This window comes from Brienomyrus brachyistius, chromosome 10 (genome assembly GCF_023856365.1).
Source record: "Brienomyrus brachyistius isolate T26 chromosome 10, BBRACH_0.4, whole genome shotgun sequence".
NCBI classification, from domain to species: domain Eukaryota; kingdom Metazoa; phylum Chordata; class Actinopteri; order Osteoglossiformes; family Mormyridae; genus Brienomyrus; species Brienomyrus brachyistius.
Window position 1 is genome coordinate 15,897,224 of NC_064542.1, and position 21,796 is coordinate 15,919,019.

Below are 21,796 nucleotides of genomic sequence, written 5' to 3' on the forward strand. Positions count from 1 at the left end.
GATACGGCTTATTGTTTTGTCTTCTGCTGCGCGCTTTGCATCGCTGGCATGCTTTGCAGACTCTCTCTCCAGGGCCTAGTCATTTTTCAGGACCTCAAAAATTCTCCTCCGCATGAAAGGCGCATTGTTTCCGAGGGATTCGCAGCGGTAGGCAGGGGTAAGTCGAGTAATCCAGATTCTGGACTCAGAAACGTCCCTCTATAAGGAGATCTCCCTTAGAAACTTTTGGCTGCCCCAAGGTACCTCGTGCCTGAGATGGGGGGGGGGGGGGAGGCCATTACCTGCAATCATTTACTAATCGCTGACGGTTTCTCTAGCTAACGAAAGACTGCCTAAGGCATAAGCACGGAAAGACGTTTTGAGCTCAGGTTGCTGAAAGTCGGAATGACCAATAGACTTTGCTGAAGTTCTGTTGTATTATTGTTTGCTATCAACAGATAATAATGGCAGGCTTTTTGGAGAAATAATCATCAAGTAGCCTTGGAGCCACTGTGAGATAAATAACATCACACTGTACTTTTAGAGTCAAAATTGCAACTCAACTGTTAACTTCCAAGAGTCCTGAGGAGCTGCTTGTTCTCCTGGAGAAACCAGTTGTTTTTGCTGATTTAAGGGTTTCCTGATTTTTATGCCCAAGGGGTATATTTAGAAAAATACACATCAATGGCTTAGTGTCAAAAATAGTTGTCTCCATTTCGTTCTGTGTTTGCTAAGGGCCCTGACTCAGTCTCGGTATTCTCCCTTAATTGCGGAGAGAATAATTACTGTAAATAAAGTTGTTGTTTGGCCCACTGAACTCATTTTATTCCGGTAATTAAATAGACTGTTGCGCCAAACCAAAATACCTTGTCAAGTTGGTCTTATTTTACGTTAAATGAGCTTTTCGCAGTTTGTGATATGCCAGGATTTGTCACCAAGCCTGTTTGCGCTGTTGTTTGGCCCACACTTCAGGCAGACGCCGGAGTCCTGGGGGATTACAAATCAGCCATTGTTTTTTTTAAACAGGCAATTACAGCAGCTGCTCTCTCTGCAAATCAGGGCCCCCGTAGGTATTAATCCCAGCAGTTAATATGCACACGTTTGTCAGACGTTCTGTCTGTTTCCTATCTGAGTGAGATTCATTTAGTGTGGTCCGCTGCTTTTGTGATCGCCCTTATCGAGTGTGAGCACATTTCGTGCAGACCAAGGGCTATGTCCAAGGACCAGTTGGGTGATGAACCCATTTGCGATGCGGCGGCGGTGAATTAGCGATTGGAATGAAGTGGGTAAACGTTTTGTGTTTCACGTCTAAAACTAATCTGGTGGAGTATTTATGGAGTGGCTTTGGAGCTGCTAATCACTAGAAGCTTGATGAATATTTGAGCAGGAGAAGGTTACTTGGCTATTGGGGCACTTTGAGGAGATATCCAGGCAGCTTTTCATCTTAATAACTGCATATCAATTGATGTTTTTAGTGCCGACGCTTAATTTATTTTATAAGGAGTACATATGTCAAGAATAATGGTTCCATTAGCGTGATTTATTATTTCTCCTGGTAGTCTATCCAGGATGCTCCCCTGCTTCGTGCCCTGTGCTGCCAGGGATAAGCTCCAGGCCTCCCCTTGATCATGACCAGGATAACCATTAGGAAGATGGATAGATGGATGGATGGATATTTATTTCTTTGCAGAAAACCTGGACTGCAGCATGAGAGACTGAGTGTTACACAAATAAGAAAGTAGAGTCTTCAGCTCCAACAACGGCCGGTCCTTTGAGAGCCATAATCTTCTTTCTCACTGCACTGTCGATCACTCAGGTCTCTCTCCGGCCGCATCGTGGGCGGTGTCTGGTGGTTTTTCACCCTCATCATCATCTCCTCCTACACGGCCAACCTGGCGGCCTTCCTCACCGTTGAGAGGATGGTGTCGCCCATCGAGAGTGCCGAGGACCTGGCCAAGCAGACGGAGATCGCCTATGGAACCCTCGATGCAGGTTCCACCAAAGAGTTCTTCCGGGTGAAGACGCCTTGTGAACTACATTAAGTCCCCGATTTTCAACTTAAGCAAACAGGTTAAACTTAGTGCTCGGCTTCCCAGCAAATCACACTCCTTTTGGTCTCCCCACCCTGTTCTGTTGCCCATCAGAGGTCAAAGATCGCTGTTTTTGAGAAGATGTGGTCCTACATGAAGTCAGCAGACCCGTCTGTGTTTGTCAAGACGACGGACGAGGGTGTGCTCCGCGTGAGGAAGTCGAAGGGCAAGTACGCCTACCTGCTGGAATCCACCATGAACGAGTACATAGAGCAACGGAAGCCATGTGACACCATGAAGGTGGGAGGTAACCTGGACTCCAAGGGCTACGGAATCGCCACCCCGAAAGGGTCCCATCTAAGGTAAGCATCCATGCACTAACCGCATTTCCATGTTACCACTGCATAACACTACATACACAGTCAATCATCAACTAGAAACATGCATTAGACTGTTAGTTATTATTGTTATTCTGTGGTGAACGGGGTTGCAGGAAAGGTCAGTATAATATCTAGTAATTGTTAATTTGTATTTGTAAACAGTTTATTTTGTTTTTTTATTTGCCATTTGGGGAATGAACAAATCAATTTTAAACCAGCTTTTCAGTTAAGTTCCAGTCATTATGATCTTAATGATGATGAATGACTGACCTGTACCTTCCTTCACCACAGGGTGCTTGTGCTACTTGCAACTCAGTCTCTTTCTATCGCCACATTCTGTTGAAAGCTTCAGCTGGCATAATCAATGTGCTTTGCGCAAGCTGAAGTGAGACATGTCACGCGTGCACCACCTTCCCCAAAATGACCTGCCGCCGCGCAGCTCGCCGTCACGTTTCCTGATGTCACGGCTTGTTGAGGTAGTAGATGCCGCGGCTAGCCTGCTTTAGGCCTTCGCTGCCCGCTCCCCTTGTTTTATTTTACGTAAACAAACGAGCGTATGAAGTCAAGCAGGGCTTGTTATGGAAAGGTCAGCCTCTTATAATTCCATTATGCAGCTAGAGTCATTTTCAATAATTAATGTGTAACATTTAATGCTAATCTAAGGTGCGGTTCCCTTGGGAAAAGACATTAGCTGAAAAGCTAAAGGTTTGCTGAAACGTAGCGTAGGTAGTGACTCGTCCATCAGTGCCGCAGAGCAGAGCGATGGCGGCTACGCGCTGGGGAATTGACCTGCCTTGATATGAAGAACAGAAGATGAGAAAGGAGGTTGATTGCATAAAAATAACCTGGGAAATTTTTAATAGCCTTTCCCCAGTTGTGAGATAACCTCCCTGGGAGAAGACCTCAAAGAAATTGCGCAGTCTTTTGTAATGCACGTTTTAAAGCCCTTACCGTGAGGGGAAGGTGACACCCCATTCTGGATGTAAAAGAATGACTTCCAGCGTATCGCCCAGGGCACAACTTAAATTAGATTTAATACCCTACTGCTATCCCTACATTAATGGAAAAATAATGGAAAATGAATTTATAAAAGTGTAAATCATCGTCAGCTGGGTGCTTCAGGGACGATCGCACATACGCTCCCTGTGTTTCCGGGCTTCTTTGGGGTGTGTGACATACATTTGCGGCACAAGGCACAATCAGCGATTGTCGATACTGACAGGGGAGTCTGCAGCAGCTGTAGAAGTTGATTGGCAGTGAGCAGGAAGTGTTGGGGTGCCAGCCACCTCCATGTTATGGCAGTAGTGAAGTGCTCTGCATATGCAGATGTTTAGTGCACTGGATATGCAGACGTTCAGTGCACTGGATATGCAGATGTCACTGGACATGCAGATGTCTAGTGCACTGGATTTGCAGATGTTTAGTGCACTGTATATGCATATGTGTAGTGCACTGGATATGCAGATATCCCAGTCTGTCTCGGCTCCTGCAGAATGCGCCTTGTGCTTATCTGATGAACAGTGTGAAGTAAGGCTACCTGCTACATGTGATTATTTGTAAGAGTGTGTTCTTCTTGCCTATCCCCTCTAGCCATGTTTGAATTGTGTTTCCCACCAAATCCCATTCATATCCCTTTTAGTTGACAAAATCATCTCACCGGGGCACTGCCGCCTCCAAAATCGAATTCCCATCGGTTCTCCTAAACTCGATGTGGATCTTCATCACTCATAAATCCCCAGTGACTTCTTTCTTTCTGATTTTCTTGGGATAAGAAAGAATTCATGGGTTTTACCGAGGAAGATGGTCAGTAGGCATGAGCCCGCTGTGTGCAGACAGGCCATAGCAACAGAAGGTCAGAGTCAGGAAGGGCAGAATATCACCTCGCGGGCCTGTTAGCAGTGGTCTTCACTTTGACGGGACGGTCCCAGGCAGGCTTCTCAGTCAACTTCGCATCCATCAAAGGAAAACCACAATTAACCAGCAAAAGCTAAAAAAAACTCTACAGGCTGCTGGTATCTGCCCTTCTTCAGAGACCTCGTCCTGCATCTTGCTCGGTAAAACCCATCTCAAGAAAATGGCCACGAAGCATTATTTTCCATTCTGAAAAAATTAATTGTACTTACCTTCCACAACACACCTGCCTTCTTAGCTGTCAGATACGGCCACAGAAGCAGAGAGTGTTGTGCTGAGAAATTATGATACTAATAATTTTGACCAATAACGCTGCATCTCGTCGTAACTCGCTATATCTCGGTTGATACTGACCAGTATTATTTTATCATTTCAAGAAACCCAGTAAACCTGGCAGTGTTAAAACTGAACGAGCAAGGCCTCTTGGACAAATTGAAAAACAAATGGTGGTATGACAAGGGAGAATGCGGCAGCGGGGGAGGTGATTCCAAGGTCAGCCCCAGAATGCACCGCTCTGCGGGTAAAGCACGGTACCGGGGGGGGGTAACCGGCACCCAGAGTCCGCCAGCGCTTTGGCCGCTGCCCCGGTATCGGGCCGATACCGGGGAAAGCACAGGGCCCTGTTTCACGGCAAAAATTACCCTGTGATAAATTTACGACACTGGTGAGAAGCAGCCCTTAGAAGACTAGCGTCACGCAGCAGCACGTGGCCTTGTGCGGATGACACGGAGCTTCCCTCCAATGAGCTCCTGGCGTGGCCAAGCGCCGGCAGGGTGCCCGTTACCCAAAGTGATATAGTAATACACATCTTGCAGTAGGGAGGACGGCAACCGTGCTAGATGGAGTATTAATGCATATCACTTTGACTCCGAACTGTCGAATTATGACTGTGATATCTTTCCTTCTTTTTTATTTATCTACCGCTAAGACATTTGATACGTTTTTATGGGTGAATGTTTAACATGTGCTGAATAACATAAAATAACATGGATAATGTTATTTATGTTATTTCCCTGACTGAAGAATCCCCGTAAACCTCGCGGTGTTGAAGCTCAATGAGCAAGCCGTCTTAGACAAACTGAAAAACAAATGGTGGTACGATAAAGGGGAGTGTGGAAGCAACGACTCCGCAAGAAAGGTCAGTCCACCAGCTGGTCCCACCTAACATCCTAGATCACTTATGTACCTTTAGGAGGCCCCCATGCCCCCCCACCCAAAGCCCCTCATCCCTGTCCCCCCAGCACATTACGCATTGCCACCTCTCTCTCCAGTCTGTCATTTGAATTCCAGAACCATCTCAGCAGTTCTCAGATCCCAAGTCGTTTGTATTGTGTCCCAGGCGTTTCACCGCGAGAGTCCTGCTGGCAGATGTGATGCACGAGAGAGGCTCCGGAAAGGGCCGATGGCGGGGATTGGCAATGTGCCAAGCCAGCCTATCTCTGTGAATTATTTAATGAGTTAAATGTCATGCCAATAATTGGCTTGTCCTCTATCAGAAGCCACTTAACATTTGCACATTACATGGGAGACCCTGAGTGGGATAAGGGTAATTTTATACAATGGGAGGGACATAGCTGGACAAACTGATAAAAAAAAAGCATGGTTTCAAAGTTTTTTCAAAATTTTTAAATTCCCTTTGCTTATGAAGGCTGCCAAAGTGCCAATTCCCAGCTCCGGGGTTTCTGGTGCGGCTCCTGGACATTATTTATGCGTCGTTATCCTTCACTGTGGTTCCCACAGTTCTGCAGGAATGGGGAGGGGGTAGGAGCCGGTCCAGAGGACAATAAACACTGAACATGAAATTTTCATTTTCTAAGGGCGTTGTGTAAAATCTTGGACAGTGCCCAGTTTAATATGCACATAACCAGAAGGGGAACCATTTTGGTAATTTTATCAGAAATAATATTTCCGTGGAATTAACCCATCCCAGACCGAACAGAATGACCTCTGCTGTGAGACCATCCATAATGCATTGCATCTTTTCTGCTGACTAAAATTGAACATATAAATGAGTAAATGTCAGACTGGAGAGAAAGGAGTTTCTTTCAGGGTCCCTTATCCTTTTATCACTGTCGTCTTTATGATATTGCTCCCCCTCCTGTCGGAACAGCCATTTGCATGCTTATTGGACGTGATCCTTAGGCCCAGAACAAGGTGCCCAGAACTGACTGCATGAGACTAGAGATGGCCACGCCCTTTGCTGTGACATCACAATGGTGCTGTCTCACTGCGTGATAAATACTACGAGAGCCTCCCTTCCCTTTGTATACGGATTACACCTTCAGCTGGAGCCTCCAGTAAGCCCTCCCCCTAAACCAGTCGATACCGGCTTCTCTTTAGCTCTTTTACTGTCCCGCATGGTTACAGCCAGCATCCTAGACCCACAGCCCTGAACAATAACATATATATCCTTTAACGACAATATACAGATGCATTAATTGTTTGGAGTTTGTGTCTGTCTTTGTATACCTTGTTATGGATGGGAGATTGATGACATTGAGAATGGCGAGTGATTATTGGGCAGTATTCAGAGGAGATGGCCTGTGTATGAGCTTAAATCCAGGGCATGTTTGCATGATTCTCTTGCATTTGTGACTGAAGTAGCTAATTGTTCTTCTGAAAATAAACTGATTTTTATTGTTTACATAGCCAGCGCAAAATAATAAATGTTAAGATATTTCTGTAAATATAATTATTGATATTGCATTTGAAAAATGTATTATTTGTTTCGATAATTCAGTGCAAATGAGGTAACTTATTTTATTTATGTGTTTTTAAAACAATGCAGCGCGTTTAAAGTTAATTTTGATTAGCGGCTATCATACTGGCGGGCCGTGCGTGCATGTCTGTCAGTCTGTGCACGTTTCTGCATGTGCATGTGGAAAGCCAGGCACATCTGAGTGTCTCTCTCACCCGCTGCCTCTCCGCCCACAGGACAAGACCAGCGCTCTGAGCCTCAGTAATGTGGCTGGGGTCTTCTACATCCTGATCGGTGGGCTGGGGTTGGCCATGCTGGTGGCCCTGGTTGAGTTCTGTTACAAGTCCAGAACCGAGTCCAGGAGAATGAAGGTGTCCTCACGTGCCCCTCAGGCCTCGCACTGCTCGCCGTTAGACACCACGCACACTGTCGCCCCCTATAGAGAGTTGCAGAGTTACAGCCTGTATGGAATGGACAGTGTTAAGATTTAAGAGCCATGGGGTAGGAACGATGACTGCCACCGGCCATCCCGACCCCCTCACGGCTTCCGTCGCTCGCCCTCCCCCCCTTTGTCGCCGCTAACCGCGCTGTGTGCCCTCAGAGCGGGCCGTCGACGCACTGTGCTTCATTGTCCACACTCTAACACCTGAGGCCCGTCTGCCCCATCCCTCGATATCCCTGGAGCTGGTCGTCAGGGCAACCGCTGCCATTTCCATGTGCCGCACTTTTTGAGAGAAAAGCTTAGGATGTTATAAGAATTTACATTTTTGACTCGTTTTTCATGAGCTCACTATTGTTCCGTTGACACAGCAGTAGACTAGGGGTGGGAATAATGGAACCACTGATTCTCGGTCGAACATGAGGTGCGTTTCACTGTTACTGCAACCATTATCCAGTTAATCTTGAGTCCAGCATTGTGGGCTAGAGTCTGCAGTCACTAAAGCTCTGTATGTGCAATTTATTGCCTCTGTTTGCTAAGATAATCCCTCTCTTTGGAGAAGCTGAGTGTAGGACCATCATTGGATCGCTATTTAACACATGAACTGAGAACCAGATACTGTGCACGTTCGTGTGTGAGTACGACCTGCAAAGGAGGGGGCGCATGAGATACACAAGCCCACCACACGCAGTGAGGGGCATGATGAGTTTTATCAGGACAAACCGACACGCAAGACAGGCCAGGGGGGCGGGGGCCGTGACACGTGCAGTCAGACTGGAGTGTCGGGCCGTATTTCGGGCATACACAGAAAGCAATAATTAACAACGCAAAATCAAAACATGCTGGAATCCATCTTATCATGTGGAAAGTAGTAACTGTCTGCCATGCACTAAGTATTGCTTAAATGCATAAGTAACTGTTATACATTTTATGAGCTGACATGCTCCATTTATTATCATAAAATGTATGGTGCATAAAGATGAACGGCAGGGACGCATCCCGGTGCGCAGCAGCTCACTCGCACATCTCCGTCTTGTCTGCAGCAATCCATCAACGACGCCATGCACAGTTCCACCTTGACGAGGATGAGCGGCAATGGGAGCGGCGGCGAGAACGGGCGGATAGTGACGCACGACTTTCCCAAAGCGATGCAGACTCTGCCCTGCATGAGCCACGCAGCCGGCATGGGGCTGGGCGCCTCGGGCATCTGATGGGGTGCCCGCGGGAAAACGCCCAGCCGCCCGCTGCAGACACACTGCCAAAAGGACTCACAGACTGCTCCTTACAGACTGCGTGGGATTAAAGAGAGAAACATTTTCTAAGGAAAAATCATTTGTAGAAAAAGAAAAAAGAGAACGACCACGCGCTGCAATAACTACGCCTCTGGACTTTTTACGTAAAGTGTACATTTCTGTGAGATTCAAAAAAACGAAAAATACATTATAAAGTGACACTTCCGCTGTGCCAGTTATCTAGACCGGTTTACTTCAGTCGATTTGTGCAATATTTGGTTATTATCAGTAATGTCGTTTGCCTTATGTTTTTTCTGTAAAATGATTGAATTAAAATGGTAATTTTTGCACAACAGGACTAGTGATCCCTAATGGTATAAAGGTGAGCAGCTCATCTCAAGCTCCAGTCTCACACCGCTGTCATCTGCAAGCCACGGCGCGCGCACAGTGCTCTGCAGTGGAAGCTGTCTGCCAGTGGACATCTTGCTCCTTTGTGTCCATATAAACTGAAAGATAATTCTTCTTTAAATCGGCCCACAGTTAGCCAAGCTGGCTGTAATTCAGACTAAAGCTGTGTTCAGTCTGTATGTTTCATTCGTAAAGTGTTATAAGGAACATATAGACAGGCTCCTTTAAATTAATTCTGCATCTACAAGGCTGCTATATCTTCCATTGACTTGGGATACCTCATTATGTTTTTAATATGACGATTCTTTCATGTTAATTCTCTGAGTAAGAATTAAATCAGCTCTATTGTGGAATACCATATACAGTGAAGCTGAGATCATACATTTTTTTGTGAAAATTCCTGTGCTAGTACTGTGTGCAGATATTTGCAGTGTGGAGACCTTTGCAGTGAAAGACATTCTCATCAGGCTGGCCTTTTATAATAGCTCATGTCATGCTTTTTTTTCTTGTTGTGGGGGTATGTATGTTCTCATTTGCTACCAGGTCTATCTGAACGTAATCTGCTTAGGAGACCAAGGGCTTCTGAAAAAATGAAAATATTTATTAGCCACAAAGTGATCAGCAAAACCAAAATGCACTACCCCCAATTCTGTATTTAAATTAGCCTGGAGATGTTTCACTTGTTTTATACTATTTTAAGCTACCAATCTGTACATGGTAATATATTCGGGATTTAAGTCGGCCTTTATATGTTCAGTTGCTATGTGTTTGAGTCATGAGTCAGAAACTGCGGAATGCTTTGCCATGTCAATATACCATTCAAAATTTGAATTAGATTAAAGGAGATGGAATAATATTTATGCCTCAAAATGCTAATAGCTTGGCATTCACTTGGAATCGAGCTCTCATATTGCAGTTTTGCTTTGAATGATCTGTTTTCTGAGGGCAGGCTGATAGTGATGATGTGTGACCATTATTAGATCCATAAAGGACGTGAGATCTTCATACCCTGCCTTAGTCCACCTGCTGAAGAACGTCGTCCTCTGTGGTGACAGTTCATATGCTAGACAACAGTTGAGTACTTGTGTCCAGTTTGTTTGCAGTTTATTAACAGATGTGCGTAGACTGAATTTTCCTTTATGATACCATATTACACATGGAGGAGAGGAATCTGCAGTGTTATTTACTGTGCAAGTTTTTTTTTCAGTATGAAATATTTACTATATTTGTGATATAGAAGGTGTTTTTTATGTTTAAAATGAATTCCACACAAAAACATGCGCTAGATATGTTTTTATTTTATTCTGTACTGTCCTGATATTCTGACAAACGGCATGTGAATTCCCACAGTAGGCTGTAGTTTTGAAATCATATGCATTACGTCGCATATGTTATGATCATACTTGCAGCGGAAGTTTGTTTGACTGTTTGGGGAGCAAATCAGTCACCACTGGCTGATATAAATTTGGGCATAAAATCTTAAAATGATCACCTTCTTTCAAATGCTGTCCTTCCAGCAGCGCACTGTGCAGCTTTCACCATTCCCTGAAATCATTTGTCCAAAGATGACGGTCGTCTCCTGTGTCTTACAGAATTCGTCTATTTCCGGCACGGCACAAAAATGACAGAAGTCCTCATTCATGCCATATAAGAAGACATTTTTACCTTAACGAATTTGTAAAAGAACAAAAACATTTGTATTAGAACGTAAAGCTGCTAAGAACGTTTTACACAATGATGTGTTTGATGAACTGATGTCAAAGTGTATAAATTTTGCTTTAACATCCATCCATCCATCCATTCATCCTGGGAGGGTCGCAGCCTGGATGGGTTGCCAGTCCATCACAGTCACTTTGACATTTTAGGTTGGATTTCTGTTAAGTCTCATTGACACTGTAGTATTGAAAAAGACATTTGCTAAGTATGGCTTTCTGATATTTTCCCTCTAACAATTTTATGTCGTAACTTTATTTCTCTGTCTTATTGTCGCTTATTTTTATTACAGATTTTAAAAAAAGTACTGAAACAGTGTGTTCTGAGCATCACAACATCGTCTTTTTTTATAGATCATGACAGCAAGATGTGACTTGAATTAATACTGGTGAAAAAAAAAATCAATAAAATGTTCATAAATAAATCAAACCTTTTTTAATTACATCTGCTCCTATTATTGATTCTGTATGTGTCTGAGATCTGGGACTAACAATGCGTCATGACATCTCTGCAATCAGAGTATTTACAGAGTAAATGTACGCAGCACATTTGTACAGAGATGTACAGAGTAAGTAGTTAAATATTCCTGAAAATGCAGTTAGACTGAATGTTGCATAATGTGTAACAGGGCTATTCAAATCACGGTCCTTATGGTCAGAGCCCTGCTGATTTTCCAGCTTTCTTTACCCATGAGCCAGGTGTGAAGCCTCTGGCCATCAGAATCAGTAATTATTAAACTAACTACATGGGACAAATGAAAACAAGCCCTGAATTTTCAGTCAAGAGCCAGATTTTAAGAGCTCTAATCTATAAAATTCAGCTTTGCGTTGCATACAGGGCAGTCCATTTCATAATTATCCTACTCAGGGTCTTGGGCAGAGCGGCCCATTCCTACACGTACATTATGCATTGCACAAGGGAACCTTGATTAAGTCAGGACCAGGGTAGGAGGGAGGCATTAATGACAAAGTGAAAGAGATCTTTCCTCACAGCCAATTCAATGGTAGCCAGGCTGCCTTTCCTTACAGTTATTTCTACGACAGTCAGGCTGACTTTCCTTAAAGTCATTTCTACAATAGTCAGGCTGCTTTCCTCACAGCCACTTCAACGGTAGCCAGGCCGACTTTCCTCGCAGTCACTTTTACAGTAGTCAGGCCAGCTTTCCTCACAGTCACTTCTACAGTAGTCAGGCCTCACAGTTATCTCTTAGGTAGTCAGACCGCCTTTCCTCACAGTCACTTCAATGGTAGCCAGGCTGCCTTTCCTCACAGTCACTTCTACGACAGTCAGACTGACTTTCCTCACAGTCATTTCTATGGTCATCAGGCCAGCTTTCCTCACAGTTACTTCTATGGTAGTCAGGCCACTTTCCTCACAGCCACTTCTACGGTAGTCAGGCCACTTTCCTCATAGCCGCTTCCATGCTAGTCAGACCAACTTTCCTCACAGTAATTTCTAGAATAGTCAGGCTGCTTTCCTCAGTCACTTCTACATTAGTCAGGCCAGCCTTCCTCACAGTCACTTCTTTGGTAGCCAGGCCACCTTTCCTCATAGTCACTTCTACAACAGTCATTCCGACTTTCCTCACAGTCAATTCTACAGTCATCTGGCCGGCTTTCCTCACAGTCACTTCTATGGTAGTCAGGCTGCTTTCCTCACAGTCTGTTCTTTGGTAGTCAGGCCAACTTTCCTCACAGCTACTTTGACAGTAGTCAGCCTGGCTTTCCTCACAGTAATTTCAATGGTAGTTAGGCCACCTTTCCTTGCAATTACTTCTTCAACAGTCAGGTCACTTTCCTTACAGCCACCTCAGTAGTAATCAGGTCACCTTTCCTCACAGTCACTTTTATGGTAGTCAGGCAGCTTTCTTCACAGTCACTTCTATGGCAGTCAGGCCGCTTTCCTCACAGTCATTCTGGGAGGCTAGACTTTTCTTAGGAAAACAATAAACCATTTAAAATATCAAGAAATGCAAGAAGTATAGAACTCTGCTAAGCTGTAGAACTGACCTACGAATACATTAAGGTCAATCTGTCTCCTACTATTCATACCTTGAGCATGTCATTGAAAAATTAGAAAAAATCATGATTGTCATCACAGGAATAATCTGAGTACAGGCCACCATGTTCATCTCATGTCAAAGCTGCTGGTCTTACAAAACTGTAACTGTTATGTGACATCACCCATCACATGACCACACACCTCCCATTTCCAGATACCTATTTACTGAAGTTAACAGGCTGTAGAACATAACATTTTCGCAGTATACAACCATAAGCATGCATGCAAATTAAGTCTTTAAAATGCATTAGGATTAAAGAGCAAATTGAAAAAGAGGATGTGTAGAGGTAAACCTGAATGGGAAGGGGAACGTGAATGGGAAGTACACCAGTAAAAAAAAACACCTTTACAAAGCCAGAAATAGCTTCCTGTCATGAGAAAGAACATTGACTCCCCTCCATTTTTCCATAACACATTTTCAGTGATGTCACCATTGGCTAAGTGCACCATTTCCTGCTCAGTCTGCCTTGTCCATCACATACGATAACCAATCATTTCCTGTGATGGATCTCATTGAAATTTGGTCTTTTTTCTCTAGACAGCTTTTTATTTTTTTTAAGGAGTCGCTGCTCTTATCGGTTTTTCATTTGCAATATAATGAGCGTAAGTCATCTCATGCGTTTGTAGCCTGCAGAAAAAAGACTGATGAAGTGATTTTGTATTTACCACGGTTTTTGGCATTCAAGCTTCCCGCAATTACCGGGGAGAAAGGGGCCATCTGCATGGAGGATGCCTCCCAAAAGGATGAGGTTCAAAAAGGGGGGACAGCTGCATTTATCCCTCTCCGCTTCTCCCCTCAGAAACATGGGGCCCACTGAATTCATCGAGTCACAAATGACATGTGATAAGGTTCTCTCTGTAGCCTCAGAGGCCCGACCCCTGTGTGTGTGTGTGAGCCATGCGCATTGCATATCTTGCATGCTGCGTTAAACCATGCAATCATTGACATTAAGGCACAGAAAGGCGGCAGAGCTTAGCAGTCGGTGGAAATGGCTCCCTAATTACCAGTTATTTCTGCAGTATATTTTGCGGCAAACGGCCACAAAGTTCTCCGATTGCCTCAACGGACTCACAGAGTCAAGATTGCATGCTAGTCCGTTTTCCGTTTCGCTTGTTTATTCTCAGAAACAGCCATTTTCTAAGGTTATCGTGCTATCGACATTGTGCTACTGATGTAGAAAGCGGGCTTTAACCTCACCCTCTGTTAAACCGCTGATGCACCCAATGAGTGCAATATCAGCCGATATCAGTGGTTTCCAGCACCTTATAAACATGCAGTTCTTTTACGTAATATTAGCTGGAACCTTCCTAAAAACTTCCATCTTCACCCAGTGATGTGGATTTGTCTTCAGCCATGATCCATGTTCGGTCTTCCTCCATGCCAGGTGTGGCTTTCTGTGAATCCTGGGTCCTCATTAATGCACCGCCGTGAGCCCTGGGCATGCAGGTGACCAGCAGTACCTCCCTAGCCCCCATCGGCTGCAGCACCTGGCCCCCAGGAAGACAGCAGGGCAGAGGGAGGCCCTCCACACACGTGGGGTCCTACAAAGACAGTTCTGTTCCGCTGACAACATTCGGTATAATGCACATGCTCTCCTGTTTCGCAGGTAACATACCTGATCCTACAGGCACCACCTATCTGTGAGGAGCCAAGGCCAGCCTCCAGTGCAGCACTCAATTCTGCAGATAGATGGCTCATCCTAGAGCCAGACTGTACTGAGGGAGAGACTCCTGCCTGTCTGCGGCAATGTGGGAACTATATAGTAAAAAACATAGTGATGTTCTGAGATAGATGCAACATTTAGCTTGAAGGAAAACGTGCAGTGGCCTGGAACATTAGTTCTGTACAGTCTACTATAACTCTGTCTTTATAAAGGTAAGAATCAGTTCACATTTGGCACAACCATATCCATTATACTGCTATAATATTTTCATTTCCAATCTATTGCATTATTGTCTTTGGCATTACAGCATTTTACAATGAACTCTTGTGTTTGTGCAGTCTGTCTGCGTCCATCACTGTAAATATATCTGCCTCTAAGGATTATCATTATGAGAGATTGTCATTACTGCTATAAAAATGGATAATGTCTCCAAGTCGTAACAAAAAGGTGGCGAGAATATATCATATGGTCATGTAATGGTTGTAACCCCATAAGGCAGAGAATTTTTGCTCTCAAAACATCAAATGAATGTTGGGCTAATTTAAATTTACATCAAAGGTACTAATATAGCGTCTGTTGTATTTGATTAGGTTTTTCTCTCAAAGACTAGAAGAAATAAAATTTGTTCATGAAGGGTCTTACCGTGTCCCTGGTTATGCTGATTAATTCTGAAGGCCCGATATTCGTAGCCATGTCAGCTGCCTCACCCCCCCCCCTCCCCCACACCACCCCCCATAGTTAACATACAGACACAAACAAAATGACTCATTCAATCTGCAGAAATGTCTCTCAGGTTTCGGGGCCTTAACCTGTCGCTCTCACTTAAGCATGCAGTTGAATTCAGCCAGCTCATTCTTACGCAGTGCTACACTATTTTCAAACTGGAATCTGTTGGGGGTTTTTTTCAGGACAGATTCCTGAAAGTGATTCGGGGAGAAGGTTCACGGTCCACGACGAACCATTTCCAGTTCCACTTACCCACTGCCCTCCGCTGTACGGCTGGTTAGTCTCACTTAACGACTTGTTGAAAAACGACTCATACGTACCCAGCTCTGGGTCTACGACAGTCAGGCTGACCCTGTACTGAGCTTGAGTGATGATATTTCATCATTTGTAATACAAAAGTGCAGGGTTCTTTCATATTTTGGCAACACAAGACCGTTCCAATACTGCAATATGTCTGTAAAATGACAATAAAAGGACAATGCTACTCCTTAAGCTCAAATTTAACCTGTTTCTATCACCTGCTAACACGTCAAAATAACATGACTGCCCACTATCGTCATTTATAAGTTGGTGAAATACTCTCACCATTAGTGCTTTTTACTGTTGTTTGCTAAATATTTGTAGTTATGTACAAATTCCTTCATAATTAACATACGACTCTCTCATAAAATGGGAAAAGAAAATATGTTCTATGAAACAATATCAACCATAATAATTTGAACAGCAATATCTTCTTAGTCATGGAACCTGCTCACCGCTACATTTATCAGCTGTGACTAATGGGTTATATATAACACTCACTGCTAACTGTTTCATTTATTGCCTGAATTAGTATGTGGTAATTTGTTAAAAAAAAAAAAAAAAAAAAGATCCATCCACCCATCCATTCATCTTCAATCACCTCTTATCCAGCACATGATATAGCAAACCTGGATCCCATCCCAGGAACCACTGAGGACGGCACGTGCACACTCACCACGGCTAATTTGGGGATACAAGTTCAGTGCACCAAAGGAAATCTGGGAAAATACAGGCTGAATGTGCAATCTGCACACAGTATGGAGGACAGGAATCGACCAGTTGGAGGTGTCAACTCCACTGCGCCTACTCCGGCGCCATTGGGCAATGCTCTATAAACAATTTATACAATTCTGAAATTAATTATGAATAATTTAGAAGTTATACTGCTTCAACAAGGACCGAGGGAATGATTCTTCTGCATTTTTGATTCCATATGGAAATTACAAGTGTGTCGGAAAATAGTGTCTTAGTGGAGACAGATGTAGGCTGCCAGCGAGCTTCCACTCTGGGCAGAAGGTTTTCTGTGGCGAAATCTCATTTCCAGGCCTGAGTCATCCAGCCTCGCTTTAGCTGTCAAGCGCCGTGTCATGGCTAACAGTCGGATCACGGGAAGGAAGGTTTGCCTGAGCGAGGACCTTCTGAGAGAGAGGAATGATGAGGTCTGTATTTATCATGTACCGAATAGCACAGGAAGCACAGCTTATCCAAGCAATACACCGCCGCTTTATACTCGCCGGCACTGAAAATAGGTCAGCAACCAAAATAAACGCACATTGTAAACGCGGTTGTACTTCCACCAATCTAAAATGGTGGCGCTACTGAGCATCACTGCCTTTAACCTCTGTTAAAACAGTGAAGGGTTCTAAGTTGGTCCTAAGGTGGCGGAGTTACTGGGCCATGTCACTGCAAAGTCCCCAAAGTCTGAATGATGACATTCACAGGAATGAGAAACGGCCACAGTCTCCCCTCTGCCACTGGAAACACAAGGCGTTTCATTAGCACTTTTCAGTCAAAGGAATCCATTTGAAAGCTTTTCTCTTTGGTTGTTTTGTGTGCTTCTGAAACAGCGTTTTTTATTTCAGAACGTGCTGCGTAAGTTAAAATGTCTCAAAACCACTGTAATAAATTTGTTTGATCAGTCATGAAATGTAAAGTGATAAAATCAAACACCTTATTCAAGAGCAAGGTTAAATTTGTCACAATGAACCGGACCACGAGGGTATTTTGTAGTTACAGCTTTGAAAACAGGAAGGCATCAGTGGCATCATGAGGCAGACAGTGAGACTGAGGGCTTTAGTTTGATGGCTGTTCAGTTACACTGCTTGGTACTTGGTCACTTCTGGTCTGTTCCTGCAAGGGGAACATGCTTTGATAAGAAGCTCATTGACATTTGAATGGCATATTTACAAAATTAACTGCTGTGCAATGTCATTGCATACGTATCTTTGAGGTCTACTCACAAATTCAGTTCAGTATCCACTTATAAAAAATTATATTGAAAAGCACCATATAGTGATGCCTGACCCGTCCGCTCCTCATGTGTGCCACGCCCCCTGATTACCCACGTGTGCTTCCCCGATTGTTTCCAGCCCCGTCTGATTATGTTGCCCTGCTTCAATGTATTTAAGTCCTGGTCTCCCCTGTTTCCGTGTCTGTCATTGATGTTACCTGACGTTACCTGCTGTTCGTAGTCGTGATATGTTTCCTAGTTCCCGTTCGCCCATTAAATCCCCGTTTACCCGACTTTTGCCTGCTCGTCTGCTTCTCTGCCCGTCGCCCCGTCCGTGCGCCTCACCCGCTATCGCCAGCCGTGACACATATTTTTCTTCTTTTGCCGGACCTGCATGATAATGCAGATGATGCATGGAAAGCAACTTTTTCCTGACCACCTCATCCTGAGTCAGGTTTTTCAGGAACATTTCAGTCATTTCTGTGAACAGCCAAAGCAGTACTGCGATTCACTGTACTCTCTGCCTCTCGCAAGCATGAATAGGTTCGGTAGCTGTGCTGGCATAAAGACGAGGGAGAGTGTGACACGCCCTATCGCAAATGAGCTTTGTGCCATTTCAAATGTTAATGTTAGCGGTTAGCTTTGGGAAAGACTGAATTCCTTTCTATTTTAGCTGTCTTCTTAAGTGCCTTTAAAACGACTCATCTCCCATTGTGTTATTCAGCGAGTGTCACTGTGGAGAAAATTAAGGCAACTATTAAAGTGACATTGTCACCAAACTCACACCACCTTTGCAGAAACGAGCTTGGACGATTTAACGATTTCTATATTAAAAAGTTGCAAAGAGAGGGAATGAGGGCAAGATTAAAGGAGAAGGGATGAAGGTGACACAAAAGGGTGAGGAAGTAAATACTGTAAGCCATGGAAGAGCGGAAAGCCCCTCCCACCGCGAGAGACTCAGGTACGGCTGAAGGCTTATACTCCTTACAGACTATTGTTACTAATATTTTTGCTTATTCTGCTGTGTAAGTACCACAGTGAAGCACTCTGCTTCAGTCAAAGAGATACACTGTATTGACAAAAGTATTGGGACACCTGGCCATTATACATACAGGAATGTTTATGACATCCCATTCTAAATCCATAGGCATCAATATGGAGTTGCCCCCCCCCCCTCCCACCTGTTGCAGCTATAACAGCTCAGGTCTCCCTCAATCTCCGTGTGTATGGAGTTTGCATGCTGTCCCAGTGTCCATGTGGGATCCACCATCACTGGATGTGTATGGAGTTTGCATGCTGTCCCCGTGTCCATGTGGGATCGCCGGATGCCTCTAAGTTGACTATAGCGTATGTTTATGCACTGGAAAGCTCATGTTGGCTGCTTTGTTCCCTTAACTGCCTGGGACTCCAGCTCCAGCCCTCCGAGACCCTGTACTGATTTAAGCAGCTGGAAGATGGGTGTAGTTCTTTGCTTTATCGTGTGAGTTGTTCATTTTGTTCAATAACTATTTGATTCACTTGCGGCAGTATCATAACAGCCCCAGCCATGTCCTTATGCCAGATAAGCAGGTCTTTGTCTGTCCATCCAAGAATAATGACAAACTGAAAATACCAAATACAATTTATCTTTATAAGCAGATGCCAAAACGTGTCATACAGTAGAAGACAGATGAGCACTGGTTACATATTTATCCGGGGCTCATTGACGGGATGCAGTGCTGCTATCTGGCACAGATATAATAATTCCATTTAAACAAACAAATAATAGGTGTGTTTGTTTTGTACTTTTCCAAGACAAATTCCTAGTTCCTAATATAATGCCGAATTGACTTGTACTCTAAGGGCAAACCTACAGACTTCTAGTCCTACCAACAGAAACTAGTTTAAACCTCTAGTCAGTCATTTTTATTACCTGCTGCCCACAAGCCTAATGCTCCAGATCTTCCCTCCAGTTTATCACAGTAACGTGTGACCTTTCACAGAAGTGTAAGGTTTATCTGTGACATTGGGAGCTTAGTTGGCCCCCATCGTTGTGTATCCAGTAGAGGGTTGAGAGGAGCAGGGACGTCTGTCCCAGGCCACACAGCCCTTGGGCAATTCACAGAGCAAGCTCAACAAAAGATTAAATGAATTCTTGTTGATAGCTTCTCTATCCGCCTCCCTTTTAAAAATAACTTAGCCTTGATTTGTCTTAGTCCTGTCCAGATGCCAGTAACTATCAGGCTTAAAGGCTTAAATTCTTAAGACTGGTGAAGGGCTGGCCCCACCTTTAACTGGAAGACAGCAGCCAGTTCCGCACAGCGCTCAGCAGCCAATGATCCATTTTCTGTGTGGATGTGAGCGGGGCCTCCCAGAGAAAGGATGGATGACACAAATAAAAGGGGCAAAGCGGGAAGCAGGGAGATGAATGGCGGTATGCATCAGCTGAGATGGGAAGACGGATGACTGGATTAAAGCGTAGATGGAGTGCAGAATGTCCGCGGCCGTAGGAGCCGGAAGATCCGCGCGGGGCCCACAGCACCACCCGCAAGACGCACTGAGATGCAGGGCTGTTAACAAAAATGGCCATTTGGACCATTTCCACTGAAGAACATGAAACGCTGGAAACATCACACCACCCACCTTTAAGCCGGCACTCCGCGGCTCGAATACACTGCTATCGTGCCGCTTACTTTCATCACTTTTGAACAGGATTAACTGTTCCATTGTACATCATCATTCATTGTATCTAACACTCTCTCTTTGTACTATGTTGGGGATGTCCAGAAAGGCCTTCCAGCATCCAGTGGTCTAGTACAATTCGAGCTCCACCTGTTTTTATGAAATATGACAACGTTTCCGTGTGGCTGTTCACAGTATTTGCATTTGTTTAAATTTTACAAATACATCTCTGCAATCTTTTGTGCACTCACCATCCAGGTTCATTTCCATGCTGTGTTTGATTTGGACCACAAACCGGGAGGACGGAACCATTGGTTCTATTTCGAAAGAGGGTTTTAACGGAAACTTTTAGGATCAACCATTTCTAGGGGGGGGGGATTCCGAGGTTTGGGAGTAATGGGTTTTATTCATGGTAAAGTGTGTTTCTTTTTTGAGTTGTTTGTGGATGGTGATTGGTGTGGGCTGGGGGTGGTGCTGTAGCTCCCACAAGACTGTATTGGGCCACTGGTCTTAGTTTTGGGGGGCAGCATGGAGTACCACTGGGGTTGCTGGTGTAGGGGTGGGGGCCTAAGCACTGTGGCCCACATCCCTGTTCTTCTTCTTAAAGGTGTATTCCCCCCAGTTCTATCTGATAGACTTTATGTTTGGATTTTGTTGTTTTTGTACAGTTTAGTTAAATTGTTTTCTATGGAAAAGGAAGAAATAAAAATTACAGTGTTCACTACGCCTAATCTCCTCCTTTGCCTCTATCTGCCGCCCATCCCAACAGATGTGAAGAGGAAGACAGTCACAGGCATAGAAATTAATATTTTTAAGGTGAAGATTAGGCCTTTGTTCAAAACACCATGTGTATGCAGCACTTTTTGGTAAACACCACGCGAAGCCTTGAATGATGTACTCAGCCACAAACAGAATAATCATGAAACCCTGAGAAAGTCCTGACACAGGAGACATAATCCCTCTGCCACGAGTCAGCAGGGATGCACTGGGGTTGCAGCTAGATTACCAAGAACCAGCACTTCACCATTTAAATGTAAATAAGCAAACACGAGTTAGTTTTTTTTTTTTGCAACTCTGGTTGAGGTGATATTTCCCGTTGGACTAGCAGAGTGAAAATTTGAGGATTAAAGGCAACTGTTCTGCAACACAAAAGGAGTTTGTGATGAAAGCAATTCCATGAGATATTGGACCCCCCCCCCCCCGCCCCCCACCCCCCATAGAGTCCTTGAAGGTAATAAAGGAAATTAACTCAGTCATTCAGTAGATTAGTCTCATCTCCCTTTAGAACGATTGTGATGTTAAAGCCTCAGAATAGAGACTGATGGCACTGCAACTTCTGCACAATATATTTGTCTAGATGAAGTAAAATTTGACTGCCTAAAGACCAGAATGCTAATTAAACATTCTTTATATAACACATTTATTTATTGAGGGAATTCAATTCTCAGCCCCAATCGCACCCAACAGGGATTAATTATTTATATATTTTAAATGATGTAATGAATACAAAATTGATGGTATTACCAAAAACATCACACAGATTCACTGAAACACATGATTTTGCTGTATGAGGCAAATCTCCTAGGATTTTATTTTCAGGTCAACATTTTTTCAATTTTCCCCACCCAGGAACAAACAAAGTA

The 21,796-nt window shown here is 44.1% G+C and overlaps 1 protein-coding gene across 7 annotated transcripts in view; it reads left to right on the plus strand.

The window, feature by feature from the left end:
* gria1a (glutamate receptor, ionotropic, AMPA 1a) overlaps positions 1-11,232 on the plus strand; it is a 55,466-nt gene extending 44,234 nt beyond the window's left edge. The window contains exons 12-16 of one of the 7 annotated variants that reach the window (XR_007400429.1): positions 1,796-1,994; positions 2,124-2,371; positions 4,678-4,792; positions 5,324-5,438; positions 7,235-7,369. Coding sequence is in view for 4 of the 7 variants with exons in the window: in XM_049029070.1 (XP_048885027.1) it covers positions 1,796-1,994; positions 2,124-2,371; positions 4,678-4,792; positions 7,235-7,369; positions 8,481-8,648 (865 nt within the window). In the remaining 3 variants the exon portion in view is untranslated. Of the gene's footprint in view, positions 1-1,795; positions 1,995-2,123; positions 2,372-4,677; positions 5,439-7,234 lie in introns of all 7 variants that reach the window. The other 6 variants (XM_049029070.1, XM_049029071.1, XR_007400428.1 and 3 more) reach the window with 6 other exon arrangements.
* The last annotated feature ends 10,564 nt before the right edge of the window (positions 11,233-21,796 follow it).